Source organism: Piliocolobus tephrosceles, chromosome 5 (assembly GCF_002776525.5).
Source record: "Piliocolobus tephrosceles isolate RC106 chromosome 5, ASM277652v3, whole genome shotgun sequence".
Classification (NCBI taxonomy): domain Eukaryota; kingdom Metazoa; phylum Chordata; class Mammalia; order Primates; family Cercopithecidae; genus Piliocolobus; species Piliocolobus tephrosceles.
The window spans coordinates 134,178,968-134,201,286 of NC_045438.1; the positions used below are offsets into that span (position 1 = coordinate 134,178,968).

At 45.1% G+C, this 22,319-nt stretch overlaps 1 protein-coding gene across 2 annotated transcripts in view; it reads left to right on the forward strand.

Annotated features, from left to right (window-relative positions):
• Positions 1–21,733, forward strand: part of ILRUN (inflammation and lipid regulator with UBA-like and NBR1-like domains) — a 114,314-nt gene extending 92,581 nt beyond the window's left edge. For both annotated transcript variants that reach the window (XM_023212565.2, XM_023212564.3), the window contains 2 exons: positions 360–709; positions 18,409–21,733. In XM_023212565.2, the coding sequence (XP_023068333.1) occupies positions 360–709; positions 18,409–18,444 (386 nt within the window). In that variant the 3' untranslated portion in view covers positions 18,445–21,733. The remainder of the gene's footprint in view (positions 1–359; positions 710–18,408) is intronic.
• The last annotated feature ends 586 nt before the right edge of the window (positions 21,734–22,319 follow it).

The window sequence follows — 22,319 nt, forward strand, 5'->3', positions numbered from 1 at the left end:
GTGTTAATTCTAGGAAGAGTAACTTTTGATTTCTATCTATTGATCGTTCTCTGGAATAATGATTTCCAAAGATGACGGTGCATTGGCATCAACTGGTAAGCTTTTTATAAATAGAGTTTCATGGATCTTACCACAGACCTCTGCTGAATTTATACTAGAATTTGGATTTGACATTACCAAAAATGTAGCTGTGCATGCAATGCAAATGTACCAGGCAGCTTTGTTAGCAAGCTTTTAAAACTAGCATATAGAAGAATGTTTCATTCTATGGTTTGGATAATGTTTGGGGTTTTTGGTGGTGGCTATCTTGGGCCATAAGGGTAAGCCTAGCATTGACATGAGTTACCTTTTTGTTTCAGATGTCATCTGGGTGATTCTCAGTGTGGAGGTGGGTGGACTTTTAGGAGTAACGCAGCAGCTGTCATCTTTTGAAACGGAGTTCAACACACAGCCGCATCGTAAGGTAGAAGGAAACTTCAACCCTTTTGCCTCTCCCCAAAAGAACCGACAATCAGATGAAAACAACTTAAAAGACCCTGGGGGCTCCGAGTTCGACTCGATCAGCAAAAACACTTGGGCTCCTGCTCCTGACACATGGGCTCCTGCTCCTGACCAAACTGAGCAAGACCAGAATAGACTGTCACAGAACTCTGTAAATCTGTCTCCCAGCAGTCACGCAAACAACTTATCAGTAGTGACTTACAGTAAGGTAGGTGCCCTTGGAGAAGAGAAGGGGTAGGTGGTGGGCCTTGGGACTTGTGATACCTTTTCATGGCAAACCTAGAATCCTAGACTGCCGCTCCCCAGAGGAGGTTCTTTAAGACTGCTCAGCTCTCCTGCCAACAGCAACAACGCAAAAGCTCATCCCTTCTCCCCTTTCCCCACCCCCATCTTCATGTCCTGTGGATGTTGCTTCATCCACATTTATAATTTACTCCTGTCTCTCTGCTATAGTTTGGGTGTTGAAAGAGTGAAGTTCTTTACTTTTAGTATTTATAAAAAAGAATGTTTCTCGATTTATTCTAAATATTGTTGTTGGGCTTTGCTTTATTTACCCTGTTTGCATGTCTTCTTGTTGATGTCTTTTCAGTCTTTTATGGCCCATCGACTTCCTTATCCACAATCCAGAGAGGCCCCAGTGATATTTTGACTTTTCAAATGTTGTGAATAAGTGAGAGAATTGTTTGTAGAGTTAACTGTGATTTTAAATATTCTGATTGTTGTGAGGCACTCTTCTAGGTGTTTGATTTCTTGATCTGTTTTCCTCTATGCCAGTTGATTAGTGTCTTCCATAGTTTGCTAAGGTGATGATGATTCCTGGTTGTTGGTTTTGGTTGGTTGAATAAAGCCCTGATGCTGGTAGTTCATTGTTGTAGGTGGTTCATGTGCTGGAGTCCTGTGAGCATTCCTGTGTATTCTTCTCTGAATAATAATGCTGCATATTAAGCCTAGCATCATACTCATATTACTCCATAAACTGTTATGTCTGTCCTGGCTTCAATTCATGTTGGCATTCACCTTACATTTTAAAAATAAAGTTTGTGTTTATTTGAGGGGCAAGTGACTATGTTGTAAGAATGATATTTTTCTGACCAGTAGTTTTATTTTATTTTTATTTTTTATTTTTTCCAAGATAGAGTCTTGCTCTGTCACCGAGGCTGGAGTGCAGTGACGTAATCTTGGCTCACTGCAACCTCCGCCTCCCGGGTTCAAGAGATTCTCCTACCTCAGCCTCCCAAGTAGCTGGGATTACAGGCACCCACCACCATGGCTGGCTAATTTTTGTATTTTTAGTAGAGACAGGGTTTCACTATGTTGGTTAGGCTGGTCTTGAGCTCCTGACCTCAAGTGATCCTCCCGCCTCGGCCTCCCAAAGTGCTGGGACTACAGGCATGAGCCACAGCGCCTGGCCCTTTTTTTTTTTGAGACGGAGTTTTGCTCTTGTTGCCCAGGCTGGAGTGCAATGGCGTGATCTCAGCTCACTGCAACCTCTGCCTCCCGGGTTCAAGCGATTCTCCTGCCTCAGCCCCCTGAGTAGCTGGGATTACAGACATGTGCCACCACGCCCAGCTAATTTTGTATTGTTAGTAGAGACGGGGGTTTCACCACATTAGTCATGCTGGTCTCTAACTCCTGACCTCAGGTGATCCATCCACCTTGGCCTCCCAAAATGCTGGGATTACAGGTGTGAGCCACCATGCCCGGCCAGACCAGTAGTTTAAATGTGGTCTAGATCAAGAGACAAATTAAGAAAACTGGTGATGTGAGTCCTCTTTCACATGCTCTAGTAGGAAAGAATTCTTTCAGTAGTAATAGCATAATGAAGGATTGATTTATCGGTTGATTGGGTGGTCATTACAAAGGATTTTGTGGATTAGTGTTAATTGTATAGGACATAAGAGAAGTAAATTGGCAAGAGAGTAAATTGCCTGTATTTGAGGAAAGACGTTTCACGTCTTAACGCTCTAATAAATAAAATATTTTCTTCTAAGCTCCTATTTCTCTAGTATTTTTTCTTGAATTTAACCCTCCAGAGTCTGTGACTGTTCTGAGTGGTAAATGGGCCAGCCCTGGGCTAAGCATACTTTGTTAGAATGAGAACTTGAGTCTGTTGGGTTTAATGGGAAGACTAACGTTGATTGAGGCAAAACAAACCAATTGCTCCTGTGCTTTCTCTGATGGAAGCTGCCTCACCCAACCACGAGCTTTCTGGCTTGGCCATCACTGCAGTTTTAGGAGAGAGCCGTGCTGTTCCTGGCCAGGGCACTGCACTTGTCTTCCTGAATTGAGAGACCATTCATTGTTTTCCTCTCCTTTAGGGACTGATGCTTTTTAATCACCTCTGTGATGGTTGCACACAGTCATCACAGAAGGTTGGGAATCTTGGGCTGGTGTCTTCTGCCAGCTTTAATTGAGGTCCTACCAGGGGTTGCTTCTTTTGGAAGGACTGGACTAAGGTGAGGTTATTGACTTATTTCTTGAAGTTGATGAACTCCTGGTATTAATATGTTATCTAGTTTTTTTTCCTGGACTTTGTAGGATCATTTAGAAGTAGCATTTGCAAGAACTGTAGAGAAGAACTTCCCATTAGAGATAATATCCAAAAAGACTATTGACTATAATGCATTGAAAATGTGAAACTTAGATGCCAAAGAGAAATTGGAGTCTCCTTTTTTTCTTAATCTAAGCAGAATCCTAGAAAGCATTTATATGAAGCATCGAGCAGGTTCTCTGAAGGCATTTCTGGCTAAAGTTGAGTCAGCTCCACTCTAGCTCTTAAGGCTCCTTAGGAATAGAATAGGGTGTAGGAGGTAGTCATCAGTAAATATTCATACATCTGGGCACTGTTCAGAGCAGTGTACATCGTACATTAGGAGACTTGAGGAATAAAAGGATCCCTACCCACTAGGAGCCCGTGGTACAGTAGGGGATATGAAACATGCACAAAGCAATTAGAGAGCAATTCAGTCAAAATGAAGTATGAATTTGGTCAGTAGAGAACAACACAGTCCAAATGTATAATCTGTGTTTTGGGTTTTGTGTGTGTGTGTGTGTGTGTGTGTATTGTTTTTTTGAGATAGAGTCTCACTCTGCCACCCAGACTGGAGTGCAGTGGCACAATCACAGCTCACTGCAGCCTTGACTTCCTGGGCTCAAGCGATCCTCCCATCTCAGCCTCCTGGGTAGCTGGGACTACAGGCTCATGGCACTACAGTCGGCTAATTTTTAATTTTTTTTGTAGAGATGGGGTCTCCCTTTGTTGCCCAGGCTGGTCTTGAACTCTTGGGCTCAAGCGATCCTCTTACCTTGACCTCCCAAAGTGCTGAGATTATAGATGCAAGCCACTGCTCCCAGCCTATGTTGTGTGTAATGGCTGAAAGGGTGCAGTAAGAGTTAGAGAAGCGGAGATGAAGTGGAGATGGAGTTGAAGGAAAGGGCTTTTCAGAGGGGTGAGACTTGGAAAGATGGACAGACAGCAAGGACATGGAGAACAGTTGAAGTGCCAAGGGCAGAGCGAGTAAGGGGCCTGCAGTCGCGAGGTATGGGTGATGGACAATGGGAGATAGGTTCAGTTGGTTGCAGTGTGTTTTTTTGATGAGTAGGGATTAAATAATTATACAAATTGACGTTGAAAAGAATTGGTTAAATGGAGGACATCTGTCATAAATATGAGTGGACATCTATCATAAATCTTTGCTAAATGTGAGCCTTAAATGCAGAGATAATCCTAAACATTTATATTTGGCTTGATAATATGTAATTTATTTATTTATAAAGGCAGGCATGCTTGAGGTTCTGAAGTGTATACCTGACGAAGTGATGAGATCAGGTGTATAGCAGAGTTATTTTTTAACTATTTGTATGGGCTAGGCGTGCTACCAAGTACTTTATATGTATCATCTCATTTTTAGATGAGGAAACAAAGATGTAAAGATGATACGTTACATATATCATCTCATTTTTGGATGAGGAAACGAAAGCTTAGCTGGCTAAGTAACTTGCCTAGTATCACACAGCCAGTGAGAGGTAGAGCTGGAATTCAAGTCCAGGTGCCACATTACTAAAGGGTGTTTGATGGTAGGTGAACCTGAGCTTTCCCTAGATCCTGCTGTTGGGCTGGAGGTTGTGTTGGGGGAAAGCTTGCATTGAGTTGGTGACCAGTAGTATCAAGGTGTGAATGAAGAGGAGTTTAAATAAGATACACAACCCTTATATAATCTGATCATTGACTATGGCATCTTTTGAAGAGCTCCAGTGTTTGCTGGGTCTTTAAAGTAGTGACTTCTTATTCTGGTTGATAAAAAAGATAAAAGTATTTTTACACTCAAGGTACCCAAGCCATGTGGTGTTCATAGTAAATTAGCACCCTTTTATTTGTGAATGAGTGGAGAGGAAGAAAGAGGCCTTTGGGGCTCTGGAATTGGGAAGTGTTTTCAGTTCAGCCCAGGTGCCATTTTGTTGTTGTTGTTTGTTTGTTTGTCTTTTGAGACAGGAGTTGTGCTCTGTTGCCCAGGCTGGAGTACAGTGGCACGATCTCGGCTCACTGCAACCTTCGCCTCCTGAGTTCAAGCGATTCTTCTGCCTCAGTCTCTTGAGTAGCTGGGATTACAGGCACACACCACCATGCCCAGCTAATTTTTTGTATTTTTAGTAGAGATAGAGTTTCACCATGTTGGCCAGGCTGGTTTCGAACTCCTGACCTCAGGTGATCTGCCCACCTCAGCCTCCCAAAGTGCTAGGATTACAGGCATGAGCCACCGTGCCTGGCTCAGGTGCCATCTTTATCAGCCAGGTAGGAGGGGTGCCTGAGGTGCTAGTGTCAGGGATCACTGAGTTGGCAATAGATCTGATTATCTCCAGAGAAGTCCCTGCTTGCCATCAAGTCTGGGAAAGAACGTGATGCTCTGGAAGCCTATGACCACAGTTTTAGCAGGCAGATAGTTTCCTGCTGCCTCCATAGTTACAATTTAACTTGCTAAGGTTGGTAGGATGAAGGTAAAAGATTGCTTTAGGCACCTGCACTATGAGGACTGGGTGGATATGTCAACAGAATGGCACATCTGTCAGTGCCAGGAACTGGACACCCTGGAGTCCTTCCCAGCTGTTCTTGAGTCATTGTAAGCTCCCTGAACTCAGTGCTCCGTCCCTGGGGGGAACGCCTGCCCTAGCTGCATCCCACAACCCAAAGGGGTTTCTCCCTGTGGGGAGCTGTCAGAAGGAGTCAGAAAAGTAAGTATATGCTGACTCACCTCAAAGATTCATAAATCTGGCTCCCTGCTTTTGTTAGAAATTGGCTGGCCTTATTGTCAGCTCAGTTGTGACTGAACTGTCTGTCCCAGGTGAACAGTGAGATCAAGTACTGGTGAAGGCTAGAAAGTGTTTTAATTATCCCTTGTTATGTGATTAGCTGAAGAGCTTCTGACGATCAAGTCAGAGTAGGATGGGTGCTCACTCTGTTGACTCAAGGCTAACCTTGCTGTGAATTCTAGCACTGTGACTCATCTCTGGGGGGCCAGAGTAGCTTCTGTTTGGACAGTGCAAAACTGATGAAGAACAATTCACAGAGGTGTGGAAAGAGAAATAAAAGCCCTGTTAAAGTTATGTACACCTTTTTCTTATATGCCAGTAATTTTTAAGATTTCACTGTTTTCTAAGAAGGCCTTTACAGGGCAGTAAGACCCCAAATGGCCTGATTCAGGACAGCTGGGAATAAGAGTATGGCTGGCAGAATCGAGGGGCTGTTCTTTAGGACAGCTGCATGCTTTGCTTTCTTTCACTACAGGAGTAATGATTTACACTGGGAGCTGAAGAGGACCCCAAATTCACTTATTTTGTTTCTTGAAATATGGCTCTTATATTGTGTTTGTCCTTTCTTCAAAAAAAAAAAAAAGTGTTTGAGGCTGGTATATGTCATATATTCCCCCTTTAAACTGGATTACAGTCTGAGCCACTGTTATTACTTCCATCAAATGCTGGTTCAGAAGGAGAAACTTATTATTATCTTTGTGGGGAGGTTCATCCCGCTCCTCCAGAGCCAGCCCTGCCAAGTGCCATCTGCTCGCGCGCTCGTGCTTGCTGGCTTGCTTTTGTGCTTATTCTCTTCCCCCACCCCCACCCCTTTCCTCTCTTGACAGTCATCCTGTAAAGCATTTTGTATCTGGAGCTAGCAGGACTCGGTCTGCTTCTGTTACATCAGAAATCAGCTCTTTTTCTCACCTGCTGCTATCTGTGTTGACTAAGGCATAGAAGAGTTCTTTTCTCTCCATCCAGGTGAGGGTTTAGAAACAGTAGTGGGGGCTGCTGGAGGAGGTTTGGAAAAGGCAGATCTTTTGTTCTATGGGCCTGGCAATGTAATGGCTTGTGGATCTATTATCTACTTTGAAATGGCCAAAAAGTTTAACGTAATAATTAGGGAAGGGTTTGGGGTGGCTTCGTGGAATTGGAACCAACATTTGCCCAGGTAGGTTGATCAGAAGGCAGGTAGTTGGTGTCCTCAACTGGGCTAGTGCTTATGTGAGGCATTAAGAGGGCACCAGTGTAACCTTCCCACTGCCATGAAACCCTAGAATTGTCTTCATTCTCACATGCAGATCCTCTCCATGAAAGGTTCAAAGATGGTTCAAAGAGAAGCTAGATGGAAAATCGGTGTCACTTGGCCCTCTGGCAAGGAACAGGTAGTAAGAACACACTATTCTCATGCCAATGAAAGTATATTAATCAGAGCTGTAAAACTATCATTGATTGAGCACTTACGCACCAGGCGCTGTGCTGAGGACTTTTTTAAATTTAATTTTTATTATTAAAATTTATCAGTGTACGTAGTTTAAGGAACCAAGTAGTTCTACAAAGCTTATGGCAAAAAACACCAGTCACCTCCCTGCTTCCCAGCCTCCAGTTGTTATTCCCCAGAGACAATAGGCTCAGTGCTTGGCATGCATTACTTCATGTAGTCCACAAACAGTACCATGATAAAAGTGTTGTTATTATCACTCCTTTACTTATGGAGACTGGTTCAGTGATTTGCCTAATGTCGTGTACCGGGGTGATAAGACCAGGATACCAACAAAAGCAGTTATTTTGACTGCTAAGCGTGCTCTGTTCTCTTAACATTGCACTGTGTTGCTTCCCAATTGCAGTGTTCAAGTGCACATTTTTATTAGCTGGGCCAACAGTTGTGGGCTTTCTGTAACGTACAGCTACATTTTAAATGAGGATCAAGGCAATTGTTGACCAAATATTATGTGACTTTACTATTAAACCTCTTCTCCCCACAAGCTATTGCTTTCTCTCTAGCCTCCAAGAAGGGAAAAGATTCCCTAGAAACCTTCATAGTCACTTGGGTTCAGGTTTTTGTTGGCATTGAGATTTTCATTAACTCACTCTTGTTACAGCAGATCTGTATTTTTGATGTCATACACACAAAAACCAAACCTGTCTATATTCCTTGATAGTGGCCACAAGATACAGTCTCTGGAGTCTTATTTTTCTGGGACAAATTAAAAATCTCTCTTTGAATGTACTGAGTATTTTAGAATTAGAACATACGTTAAGGGCTGTCCTACAGTTCCTTTAAAGTCGAGTTTTGTTTCTGTAAAGCCTATATGGAGAAAGAATATTTTAGGCAGAGGACAACCAGTGCAAGCCCTGAAGTGGAAGTTTGCCTGGTGTGTTCAAGGGATAGCAGGGAGGCCAGTGCCTGGAGCAGAACCACAAGAGGGAGAGTAGAAGGAGATGAAATCAGGGGACAGAGACCAGATCGTGGAGCATTTTGTGGGTCCTTATAAAGTTTTGGGCTTTTGCTCTGAGGGTAAAGGTGAGCCTTAAAAGGTTTTCAATAGAGGGGTAATATGTGTGACTTAATGCTGTAAAAGGAGCACTCTGGCTCTTGTATAGTAAATACAGGGCAAGGGTAGGAACAGGAGGCCAAGAGGGAAGTTAATGCAGTCATCCAGGCAAAGAGTAAGAGTGGTTCAGATCAGGCTGGTGGCAGTAGAGATGAGAGAAGTGGTCCATGTCTGGATCTATATCGTGTAGCTAGAGCTAACAGGATTTGCTAATAGGTTGGAAGGGGATGTCAGAGAGAATAAAGGATAACACCAGGGTTTTTGGCCTGAGCAGTTAGAGGGATGGAGGTGTCATCAATGGAGAGGGGAAAGGATGCGGTAGAAGTGGGGAAGAGATCAGGGTACCATTTTGGATACGTTGGATATTTATATAAACATCTAAATGGAGGTGTCAAGTGGGCTGTTGCATTTCCAAGTTGAATATAGAGTGTAGGAGAGAAGTCTAGGTGGAGGTATAAATTTGAGAGTTATGTCACATGGATGGCATCTAAATGCTATAAGACTGAATGTGATTCCCTAAATGATGAGAGGTTAGCGTTTCTTAGCTGACTAAGACTGTTGACATTTTGGGCCAGTTAAGTCTCTTTTTTTTTTTTTTTTTTTTTTAACAAGGCAAGGGTATATGTGTCTTACGCGTTGTACAGTGGTTAGCAGCATTCCTGGCCTTTTACCTGCTAGATGCCAATAGTACCGCCCTCCCTCCCCACAGTGTAACAACCAGAAATGTTTCTTGACATTGCCAGATGTGCCCTGGGGGGGCAAAATTCCCCCACTGGTGAACCTCTGGCATAATTAGAGGTCCAAGGACTGAGCTTAACACTATCTATCTAACATGTAAACCATTTCATACTATCCATAGTATCTTTACTGCTTTTATTCTTATTCTTCATTCACAACACACTTGTGACTTTCATAGTTATAATCCTCATTTGAAAAAATAATAGGGAAGTATTATAAGTAACTTGCTCACATTCACACAGCAAATTGAAGGTGGGCTGCAGGCTGGAACCCGGGGATCCAGTTTGAGTCTGATGTTCTAGACCACACTACAATGAGGTTTGTTGGCAAGTGAAGTTTGTTGGCTATTCTCTGGAGGTAGTTTATACACTTAGTGTCAGGTCGTAGAGACCTCTTCGTTCATTTGTAGGAACTGCAAAAGAATGTGAGGCCGGTAGGAAGCAACACAGAGCAACCAAGAGACCTGTCGCAGTTGGCTGGCAGATTAGCACACTCTGTACCAGAAGGGACTTGCCAGGAGACTCTGGGCTTAATATTTTGATGATTCTCTTTTGAAAACCCAGAAGAGCCAGTAAAGCCCTCCCAGCCTTACTGGTGTTTACATTGGCATGAATGTTGTGTGCATTTTTTAAATAAATTAAGCAAACACTATGGGCCTTAGCAAATGTCTTTTGTTGTTTGTAACATTACTATCTGAGAATAAAAAGTATCTCCAGGAACTTTCCTTTTTGTACCTCAGTAGCTTCCAAGCTGTCCAGCTCTATTTTATTTGCTTTGGGCTCTGAGCATTGTTTTAGATTGTTCTAATGCTATGCACTCTTGTAGCTGAAGCAGAGCTAATGTTCCCAAGATTGCCAGCATATTTTATTTTGGCTATTAGGGCTCATTCTCTTCCCCATACTCTGAATTCAGCATTTTAATTTCTGATGAAAGTTCTCAAAGTAGGACTAGTGAAATTATTGGTTCAAACAGATAAAGTATAATTCAAAAGTGTAAGAATGGCTCCTGGTATAGATGCTCAGGTTTCAAATGACTTGTTCTCAGCTAAATCTGCTTTAATTGTATTCCAGCAGGACCAGAACAAAATGTAAGGTTAAGAACTGTTGTATCTCAGGAAAAATGGGAGCTTCCTTAGAGCTGTGGGTGTTCCCCTGCAAAGGTTTGAGGGTCTTGAACTTTTTGCTGTGATTTCACTGCCTAAGGGCCAGTTAAACCCGTTTGCTTTACACAATCAATAATATTGACTGATATTATGCAGTCAATAATATTGACTGATATTTTTTCAGTCAGTAAGTGAGGTCTCCTGGGTGCTCAGCCACTAATTCCTATCTTCAAAGAATTTACTATCTGATAACATAGATGTGACTAATCCATAGGAAAGAAGAAGAGCCAGTGAAGATCAAGTATGTTGAGTTCTAGTTGACTTTTAAGTGATCATAGGAATTTGGGGACGGCCAAAGCAATAAGGCTTGGAGTAATCAGGAAAGTGATCCCTTGATGGAGGATGGATTCAAACTGAATTGGAGGGAAGAAGAACCACATGCAGGAAGGCTCAGAGGCAACCACAGGCAGGGTGTGTTCACAGGACACTGGCCAGCTTGGCCGTGGTGAGTGAGGTGTGCTTAAAGAGGGTGGGGTGCATTTTGGAGGAAGACCTTTAAAAGCCAAGCAAAGGAGAGTTAACATTTAATATGAAAGGAGAGAGTGCCAGCAATGCTTTTGAGTAGGGGAGTGGCAAGACAAAACCAAATATAGCTGAAAGGAACCAAGAAGGAGAGAGACAGCTTATTCTCTTCCCTTAATCCACCAGCCATTATGGGAGCTGATGCCTGTCAATTAATTGTAAGACACACAGTGGAGATGATGGCTTGTAAGGAAAGGGTAGTTGACAGAAAGTTACAGGAACTTGAATGGAAATTCTGAGAGAAAGTTGGACCGGCAGCCTCACCCTGTGTCCTAGCAGGGTGGCTACATGACTGGGAACTTGAATAAGCTTCTCTCATGTGGGTGTCCTCCTCAGTGAGACTCTTACTGATTCTTTCTTCCTTTTTAGGAATTTCCTCTACCCTAGGCGATGACCATGAAAGAGTTCTGTATAACAGCATCCCACTTGGATTCTAGCACACTTGCTATTACATCAGATCTTTGGAGCTAGAATTCTGAATCACAAATAGCTTTTTTCTGAAATCTTTACTAAAAGGGGAAGTCACATACAGCTAGGATCCTCTACCTCCATGTAGAAACTTTGAATAATGTGTTTTCATTCACAATTATGTTTGAGTTTTATTCTTCATGGTTTTTAAAAAATTTGTAAGGGGAGTAGGGGTGGGTGAAGGCTGTGGGAGTTGCCTTTTGCCATGGGGGACTTTGGATGGATAGGAGGATGGATGACAGGGAGGGTGTATGGAAGGATGAGGTATGGAAGGATGGATGATAGAGGAAGGATGGAGGGATAGATGATGAAGGGTTGGATGAATGGGTGAAGGGAGGATAAATGGGTAGGTGAGAAGTTCCCCAACAGGACTGTAGAGATACGTTAAGAGCAACAGAAAAACTATTACAGAGGCAAATAAAAAAAATAAAGAGCTTTAAAAATACATTCAGCACACTAATAACTGAGTTAAATGTTTCAGCACAATCGGAAGGCCTGGTTGAACTGAGCTTGCCTTGTCATCAGCCCTTGAGCATAAAAGTAGGGTTTTTTCCCATTCTTTGACTGGTTCTCACGCTCATTCTCAGCCAGTGCATCAAATACATCTTTGAATTTTGGGAGACCGTCACATGAAAGTGACTTGAACAGGCCATGTGTGGTGGCTCACACCTGTAATCCCAGCACTTTTGGGAGGCTGAGGTGGGTGGATCACCTGAGATGCGGAGTTCTAAACCAGCCTGGCCAACGTGATGAAATCCCATCTCTACTAAAACTACAAAAACTAGCTGGGCATGATGGTACCTGTAGTCCTGGCTACTTGGGAGGCTGAGGCAGGAGAATTGCTTGAACCCAGGAGGTGAAGGTTGCAGTGAGTCAAGATCACGCCTGTGCACTCCAGCCTGGGCAGGAGAATCACTTACTTAAACCCAGGAGGTAGAGGTTGCAGTGAGTCGAGATTGTGCCTGTGCACTCCAGCCTGGGCAATAGAGCGAGACCAATGTTAAATCATCTACAGAAGTCCTTCTCTCATGCTGATGTGGCCCTGCTATGCCACCAGCAAGCCTCCCGGAGGTAGTCAGAAGGCACTAAGGAAAGGGCCCTGGTTTGTACATTCCTGAGAGAGTGCTCATTGCCCTGCTCATTACTCCAGTACAGACTTAATTTTATTTCTAGTTAATGAGAGACTAATGGGTTTGATCAGGGCCTAGTCAGTTTCTGGCCCTCGCCAGCCAAGCCAGGCCTGTGAGCAGGGCCTCACCACACAATGTTTGCAGTACACAATCAGGACAGGACTTAGTACTAAACCCTGTATTCTTCTGTGTTTGCATTCAGTGTACGTAACTGATACAAAAGGAGCACTAGGCAGGAGAAGCACTGACCAGGACTGACCCAGGAAATGAGGAGGAGGAGGGTCCTCATGGTGTTATCTGATAATGCCATCAGTATACACCAAGAGAGCATATTATTTCTCAGCCATACAGCAAACCTGCTTGTCTTTTTATTAACCTGTGTGAACCTTCTTATTTATTTAAATCAAATCACAAATAAAAGCAAAATAAAGACAGGTATGTGAAAATCCTGTGTTGTGGTGATACCTAAACAACAAGCTTTCATATAGAGAAAGAGTAACGCAAAAATCTCTCAACGAGATACCCTTTTTTTCATTAGCAATTTCAGCCTTCTTTTTTTTCCTGGAATGTTGAAAAACGGGCTGACTCACCAGTCAGTGTATTTCATAATTCATTCATTCATTTTACTTGAGTCTACTGTGTGCAAGGCAGAAATAAGTATCAGGAACAGCTTCTGTCCTCATAGAAGGGCAGCCTACTCTTCTGATAGCACTGCCCTGCCTACTGATGAAAAGAGGTGAATACAGGTTAAAAAAAAAATCTAACTGAAATAGAACGATTGCCTGTTTTTTAGTACTTTGGCATACAGTTAATGTTTTCTATCAGTGACACTTTTTTTAGTACTCCTTTTTGGAAAGGTTATTTTGACTTCTGTATAATTTTAGGAAGGACTCTAAGATATTGCAGGTTTACTCTCACATAAGATAAGTGATAACCAAGTCACTGGCTAGGAGTGATTCTTACTATTCGACAGACACAACTATAAATGATTGTGTAAAACAAATCAGAGAGACAGTTATTTTTAGGTTTGCTTTGAGGGCAGGATTGTAAGTACTAGATCTTAAATTTTCCTTTTAGGAGATTGTTAAGGATGAGACTGAGCTCATCTTTATGTCTGTGAATGTTCTCTAACAATATTTTAGAGCTGAGCACAGTGGCTCATGCCTGTAATTACAGCACTTAGCCAAAGTGGGAAAATGATTTGAGGCCAGGAGTTCAAGACCAGCCTGGGCAACATAGCGAGGACCGCTCCCCCCCCCACCCCCCCAACCAAAAAAAAATTTTTTTAATTTTAGGAAATTAGCCAGATAATGGCTTGCAGTAGTTATTATTGCATTGTGGAGATGCAGTTCAGGACTTGGCCCGACTATTGTAATCATTCAGCTGGCCTAAGGCAAAAGTCTGTTTCCCAACACTGGCGAGCAGGAGGCGTTGCTGCCTTAGCTAATGACTGTGGAACCTGTGGAGCCTCTGTGCTTTAAGAAGGCTTGCCTGCTCTCTAGCCAAGTTGCACTTAGGTCCCCATGCTCATTCCTATGATAGCTGGTCAGTGAAAGCTTAGAGAAAGCTGAGGCAAAACAAGCAACACCTCAGCCCCTATGGACCTGAACAGTTTCATATCCCCTAGCAGATGTGGGGCTGTTCAGTGTAGCCTTTGGAAACCCATTTCTGTGTAAATAGTGTATGCCCTGGGCAACTGGCCTTTAGACCTGGAGTCAGATACCAGAGTTTTTTTCTGGGTTTGAGTATTTATAGCCTCCATTAGCGTGGATAAATCAGTCTTGCTGCTAGTCCCTATGTGATAGGACATGATTCTTCCTAGAGGGGAGTGGCTTTCTGCATCAAGCTCACTGGGTTTTTTGTTTTTGTTTTTGTTTTTGTTTTGAGACAGAGTCTTGCTCTGTCACCCAGGCTGGAGTGTTGTGGCGCAATCTCAGCTCACTGCAAGCTCGACCTCCTGGGTTCACGCCATTCTTCTGCCTCAGCCTCCCAAGTAGCTGGGACTACAGGCGACCGCCACCACGCCTGGCTAATTTTTTGTATTTTTTAGTAGAGAGCCACCACGCCTGGCCTCACTGGGTTTTATAATCAGGATGATGGCTTCAATTTTTGCTTGAGTCAAAGTTGAATTCAGGGTTCTGTGGTACCATCTAATGCATCTGCCCTTTGATCTATTTTCCTTATTAGTAGTGGTACAAGTGTAACAGGAGGTATTTCATTGATTCCAGGTTAGCTAAAATATTCGGCGTCTGCTTTTACTGCAGATAAAAGTTGAAGAGTTGCTAGGCCCCAGAAGAGAGTGAATGTTACCTGTATTGCCAAATCCTACTTTTAGGCTGGGATTGTCGTTGGCTACCAGAACCCGTTACACCAGGTCTTAGAACTCCAGTGGAGGCCAGGAGTGGTGGCTCAAGCCTGTAATCCCAGCACTTTGGGAGGCTGAGACGGGCGGATCACGAGGTCAGGAGATCGAGACCATCCTGGCTAACACAGTGAAACCCCATCTCTACTAAAAATACAAAAAACTAGCCGGGCGAGGTGGCGGGCGCCTGTAGTCCCAGCTATTCGGGAGGCTGAGGCAGGAGAATAGCGTGAACCCGGGAGGCGGAGCTTGCAGTGAGCTGAGATCGCGCCACTGCACTCCAGCCTGGGCGACAGAGCGAGACTCCGTCTCAAAAAAAAAAAAGAACTCCAGTGGAATCTGAAACGTGGATGGGCCTCCCATTTTGAAAGTACCTCCATCCAGAAGGTACCGCCATGGTCTTCCCACTTGGCCTACTGCCATAGGACTCCCCAGGCAAACTGTTCTTGGAATCTTTGCCAGGTTTTTCCTCTACAGCTGGTGTCATGTTGCCTGTGTTCTGTGATCCACATGAGACACCTATGATCCTGCATGTGGGGAGTCTAGATTGTAAAATAGGTTCCAAATAGAGTCGGCACCCTCTCTCTTCCTTGAAGTGATGGTAATTAATTTGGGGGTAAGGAAAATAGAGCTTGTTCATCAAACCATTTTTCTGTTCCACTTAATAGCAACTCTAATACGTAGTTCACTGGGTAAAAGAGAATTAGGTAGCATTTTTCTTCATAAAAGGCATGGAACATCAGTAGATAGAGGATCAACAGTAACCATAATCTAAACTAGTTAAATACCACACTGAATGGTCTGAGGGCCAGGGCACTCAAACGAAAATCTGAAAATGCACATGTCTTTATTCCTCTTGCTGCCGGCTGCATAGAACCTGCTTTATTTATCTGTTAAGTGGGAATGTACAATAGCTTTTTGGCAAAGTCATAAACTCCCTTCTTCAAGGATTCTAGACAAATCATAAGGCCAGTACTTGCTTTATAAAGGCCCACATGAAGTGTGTAGAGCTTTGAACTGGAAAGCAGTTACATTTAGGGTAAAGGAGTAAATATTTCATAGGAAACATGCTGTTTGTTTTTTGAGTTTTCTCTTTTCTTTATTAAATGTATTATTTTTTTCCTAACCCTCAGAACCTGTGACTTTGTTTTATTTTTAAAAGAGAAGGTCTTACTCTGTCTCCCAGGCTGAAGTACAGTGGCATGATCATAGCTCACTGCAGCCTCGACCTCCTGGGCTCAAGTGATCCTCCGGCCTCAGCCTCCTGAGTATCTGGGACTCCAGCCATGCAAAAAATTGCATGTGGAGATGGAGTCACACTGTGTTACCCACACTGTTCTCCCAACTCCTCACCTCAAGCACTTCTCCCGCCTCGGCCTCCCAAAGTGCTGGCATTGTAGACATAAGCAACCATACCTAGCCAGGTTTTCTTTTTGCGGTGCATTTTTTTTCCTGCACAGAGACATTCGAGCATTGTATTGGTTCTAACCCTTCAGGGAATTGAAGCTTTTGTTGCTTTTCTTGGGTAGTTCCAGATGAATGATTGTTGTTGGGAGCTGCTGAGTCAGGGCAGCTTGTTTTAAGCTGCTTTACTTTCTATTAGGTTGGTGCAAAAGTTAGTGCGTTTTTTGCCATTAAAAGTAATGGCAAAAGCCAGACGTGGTGGCTCATGCCTGTAATCCCAGCACTTGACTCTGTCTCGAAAAAAAATAAAAATAATGGCAAAAACTGCAATTACTTTTGCACCAACTTGATACCTCTGATATATGTGACCCTCCTACTAGGCCTTGCAAAATGGAATCTGAGAGCCCTTTGCTGCCCCAGCCCACACTTGCTTGAGTGAGTGGATGCTGTGGCTGCTGAGATGGTTGGAGCCATAGCTCGTCTGCTAGAGGCATGGTTGGCTCGGGCTGACAACCATGTGGCATTTTGGCAAATGCCAGCCGCTTCCCTCACCAGTGCTGTTCCCTTAATCAGGTTGCCTCACCTCTCTGAGCTTTGAGACCATACTTGTCTCCTTGGATCTTTGTGAGGGTTAAAGAGAACGTGTTAGGTGCTACGGTAGCACCTGGCACGTAGTGGATGCCCCATTGGTGTTGGCCTGTCCGTTCCCCAAATCATCTCAGGATTTTTTGTTTAGTTTAGTGATACCACCAAGCAACTAGAGACGTACTTCTGGTTTTGGGAGGCTTTATATGGAAAAACAGAAAGCAGGGATTGGGGAGGAAGCACACGTCATGGTCCAGCATGTTCATGGTTCGTGCAGCTGCTTTTGATGTTGGCGTATCTTGATGTCTCATTCTTATGAGGGGAAGCAAGACTGTGAAGCTTCTTCCGCTCAGCCAAGCAGCATAGAAAGTGCCTTTGGCAAGTTGGAATAAACCTTATCATGTGGCAAGGGAGAGTTAGTTTGGGGAGAAGTAATACTGCAGTCCATCAGATTTGGTTTTGAATCTTGGCTCTGCCTCTTACCACGTGATTTTTTTTAAAAAAATGAGACAAGATTGGCTGTCTCACACCTGTAATCCCAGCACTTTGGGAGGCCGACGGGCGGATCACGAGGTCGGGAGATCGAGACCATCCTGGCTAACACGGTGAAACCCCATCTCTACTAAAAATACAAAAGATTAGCGGGGCATGTTGGCGGGCGCCTGTAGTCCCAGCTACACAGGAGGCTGAGGCAGGAGAATGGTGTGAACCTGGGAGGCGGAGCTTGCAGTAAGCCGAGATCTCACCACTGCACTCCAGCCGGGACGACAGAGCAAGATTCCGTCTCAAAAAAAGAAAAATAACTGAGACAGGATTTCGCTCTGTTGCCCAGCCTGGAGTGGTGCAGTCGCGTAATCATGGCTTATTGCAGCTTCGACCTTCCAGGTTCAAGTGATCTTCCCACCTCAGCCTCCCAAGTAGCTGGGACCATAGACATGTGCCACCATGCCTGGCTAATTTTTTAAAAAAATTTTATAGGCATGGGTTCTGACTACGTTGTCCAGGCTAGTCTCGAGCTCCTGGGGTCAAGTGATCCTCCTACCTTGGCCTTACGAGGTCCTGGGATTATAGGCGTGAGCCACCGCACTTGGCCTAACCACATGACCTTGAACAAGTCTTAGTCTCTGCAGTAAAATGGGTATCAGTGAAACAGGTGTTATAATACTCACCTGGCTTTTAGGGCAGAGGTGAGGATTAAAGGCAATGTAGGATTAGCCCCTAGTACTGTGCCTGGGACCTAGGTGCTAAATAAATAGTTGCTGTTTCTGTGTTTTTGCTGATACATGTGTTGTTAGCTAGCAGTAGCCTTACATCTGAAGTTAAGGTGCATAGAATGGCATATAAGGATCTTTAGCAGAGTGGTTGAGACACTTTTGTCAAGAAGAAAATAGGAAAGCTTTGTGGCCTGGGTGAAGGAAGGTTGGCACTGACTGATCGACCATCTGAAAGATTGGGGAGTTGTCTCTCTACTGTCCCCTCTCTTTGGATGGTGTGATTCAGTGAGAAACTTAGCAACTTGAAATGTACTAATCTTTGACCTGCTGAGGTTTGGTATGGCAAAGGCCCTCAGGCCTTGTCTGTGGATTGGGGCTTCCTTGTGACTCACTGGGAACCAGAGATTCTTGCACTTGGTTTGGTTGTCAAGTTGCACTGCTATGTCTACCATCACTGACTATCTTCACTCTCTTCCAGGGGCTCCATGGGCCTTACCCCTTCGGCCAGTCTTAAACGGGTGTCAGCAAGAAGAAAAATTAACAAAAGACAGAAGGCCTGACTTTGGGGGGTTAGGGCAAGGGGTTCCTCTGGATTGCAGACCACATCGCACAGACCCCTGGCTCTGACCCCCTCTCATCCGGGAAGAAGAGGAAGAAGCAGAACAGACTAGTTTTGAGTAAACTCAGTATGCATGTGTGAATGCTGAATCACAGGAATGGTGTTGAGGCTACCAAGAAGAAATCCATGCAGCCACTTTGGGTTTTGTTATAGGCATCAGTCTAACAAGTCATTAGGTCACTCAGGAAGGGGGAAAAGGTTTAAAATGGGGGAAAAAAAGCCATCTTTTTAAACAAAAATTATTTTGCCTACAGAGAGGTTGTAGTTTTGAGCACATGTTAATTTTTTTCCCTCTTTCCCCACTTTTCTTTTTTTAAATAAGGGGTAACATATTCTTTATAGAATAGTGCTTGCTCTGGAAGAGATTCAGGTGAAAAGTTGGCGTGGCATGTTTGAGGACTCTGCGGATCAGTGCTACAGGAGTACATCTGCCGTGCCACATGACTCCAGAAGTCTCTGACCCCATTTGTTTTTAATGGCATCAGCCAATGAGTTATCACCCTTTTCCTCCTCTTTTCTCTTAATCTTCTGTTGATTTACACCTTTGACATTTGTATTCATCAACCCTGTGGCTTGTTAGCATCAGAACCTCTCTGAAGACCAAACTTCCCTGTGTGGCCAGGAGAGGAGGCCTTGAGGATAGATCTCGGGTGACGTGGGATTTTCTAAGCCCGAGAGGTGTCCTTCTGCACACCCTTGTAACAATTCAGATTGCTTTTCTTCCATGTTTCTCTTGGCAGAGAGAAATGCCATCATGCTTACTGCTCTTTTGGATTCTTCATGCAGTAGCTTCCCATTTGCTCTGGGAACAGTGCCTCTGTGCTGGTTATACGTATGCACCACGTGTGCACGCACGGGTGTTGGTGCAACTCACCAGCAGGTGTGCAGCAGGCAAGCTTGAAGGTGGCCCATGCTTCTCTGTTGTCACACAACTCCTTTCCCTGTTTCCCTTCAGTTGTCCTCTGTGATATTTTCACAACCTGTTAGTGGAGGCTGAGCTGTAGAGGTTGGAAAATACAGCCCCAAAAGGGGAATTTGTCATGGGGAAGGGCCAGCCACTGACTACTTGATCTTGGAGACCACATTTAGATGGGAGTGAGAGGACCTCCACAGCCCTGCCTCCCTGCCAGGATGCTAGGTTATTGGCTGGGCGGTGGGCAAGTGGCAGCCCAGCTGAAGCAAGAGGCTGATTGGCTGGCTGCTCACTCAGGCAGGTGGCCCCCCTGGCATCCTGTGGATTCTGAGCAGGTTGAGATGTGGATATCTCCATGGGAAGCTTGAACCAGGCTAGAACAGCTGTCTGCCAAAGATACAAGAATATGCAAAGTCCCTCTTCTCTTCTCACCCCCCTCCTTCCCTCAAGTCTTAGTTGGTTTGAGAGCCAGGGATATGGATCCAGGGTGCTGTTGCAGGGTCACCTGCCTGTTACCACACCCTCATCCAGCTGGGTGGTGGGTGAGGGTATGAGACAGGCAGGGAGACCAGGTGATGAGTGGCTGCAAGGAGTCATATAGCCTGGGTGTGGGTGAGGGTCTGCCTGCCTGTTTCTGTCTGGGTGTCTGAGTTCCAAAAAATGTGTGTTGTTTGTTCCTCCTCATCCTCTTCTGAGACTGTTGTTTTTTTAAAGCTTGATTGTGGGAGAAAAGCTTGTGTGAAATTCCCTCTTCACCTCCCCAACCCCCCCCAAAATAAAAGGGGGCATAAACTTTATTCCACTGGAGAAGCCCTAGGGGTGGGTGGAGCCAGCCTGCTGAGAAGCGTGGTGCAGCTGGGTCTGGGACTCGACTAGAGCTTACTCTGGAGCACCTACTTCCTGTGTGCATGGGAGTGTTCCATTCCCTAGCAGAGCAGAGGGAAGTCTCTGCCAGGTGCCCGTGCCACAGGCCTCAGGATGGCTTTTTGTCTGAGGGCCTCATTAGGCCCAGACTGCTGCTGCTGGTACCAGTCTCCTGAGACACTGCCTCCCTGCACCCCATGCATGCCCAGCTGTTCTTACTGCTTAGAAGCCTTGAAGCAGCACATCTCCACTGTCCCTGGCAGGATTGTGGGAGGCTTCACAACCCCTGCTTTCCTGACTTCCTCATCCGCCCAACACTGGGTGCCCCTTCCCAGTTTCCCAGCAGGGGCTTCATGGGCCACCATCAGTGGGTCTGGGTCTGCCAGAGTCGTCTTGCTCTTCCTCTTGCTTCTAGGCAACCACACTCGGCAAGTTAAACATCCCAAGCACCTTGTCTCCCTTCCCAAGAACAAACCATTTATGTGCACATCCTTGGAGGTGAGGTGAGCTCCTTGCAGAGGGCCAGAGTAAGTGCAAGTCATGGAGTGCAGGCAGAGGGGCCCATGGCTTCCCCAGCCCAGGGAGGGTATCAGTATCTTTCATTCTCTCTCTCCTCACTGGTATGGGTTCAGAGCAATGCCTAGAGCCCCTCTCTGCTCCCCTGCCTAGTGGGGCGGTAGTGGCTACCTCTCAGCCCCAATAGTCCCTGCTCCTCTTAGAATCTTCACCATGTGGCAGGCTACCTCTGGGCAGGACCACCTGCGTGTGGCACCCAGGAGGTGAGGCAGACACCATGGTTAGATGTCTGAACCCAGTTGGGGAGACAGAGGGGTTCAGACTTGGGAAGAATCTGTCAGTGTGCATGGAGTGAGGTGTGTGTGTGTGGATGGATGTGCACGTGTGCATGCCTTTTTTCTTTTTGCCATGAGGACAGTTGAATTTGGGGCGTTTTTTCTGCAAGAAGCAGTCAGCCTTCTCTCCCCCATAAGGACTGGCTGTAACCTTAAGCCCATCAAAGTTACTTCCAGCCTGGAGAGAACCTCACCAAACAGCTGGTGTGGCCTGAGGGTGGTCATGGTGGGAAATGGGCATGAGAATAAATACCTCCCCAAATTCAATCTGAGCCCAGCAGGAGAGGATGATAGGGTTGCCAGGGCTCAGAAGTGCAAGCTGATTCCCCACCCACCCCGCCTCACCGCACCTTTCCTTTGTTTCCTTGGGTGAATGCAGGAGCAGCAGTGGCTGCCCTTCCCACCTGGACAGTGGTGTGTGTAGAAAGCCAGCTGGATGTTTGTGGTGGGGCCTTATGGTGCCTAGGAGGAGATAAAGATGAGGAGGTTTTTCCTTATTGTATAAATGAATATTTGTATGATTAAATTAACACACACACCAAAAAAAAAAAAAAAAGCTGTTTTCATGTGTGTTGGTGAGTTTTATTGAACCCTCAAGCCTCCTGTAAACTTGTGTGGCCCCATAATGGCTCTGTGATGTGTACTGTTTGGTCTCTGGGCCTTTCCCTTTTGCAGATGGGAAAACTGAGACCCTGAGGTTCATCATATGTTTGGGAAATTAGTCCTGGGTTTATAATGGGATCTCCTGTGCTTTCTGGTGCCCAGGAAGGTAAGGCACCTGCCTCCAAATGACCTGTAGGTCACCAGGGTGCCATGCCTCTGTTGATCACTACTGTATCTCCAGCACAAATAAATACCAGCCAAGTTAGCACTGATCAGCCAGCAAGCATTGTTTGGTTCCCTGCCCCAAGGGCCTGAATGCAAGACTCTTCTTTCTCAGGGAGCACCCTGATACAGAGCCCAGAGTGAAATAGCCTGGGAGACTGGCCCAGAGACCCCTGGGGTGAGTGCCCTCACCCGTGACAGTGTGCCTGCACCCTGCTTCCTTCCAGGTGCCCACAGCTGGCTGTTCTCTGCAGGGAGTCCACCCCCCACTTCACCTGGGTCTTCTGGCAACTTCAGACCCACTTCTAGGCCTTCCC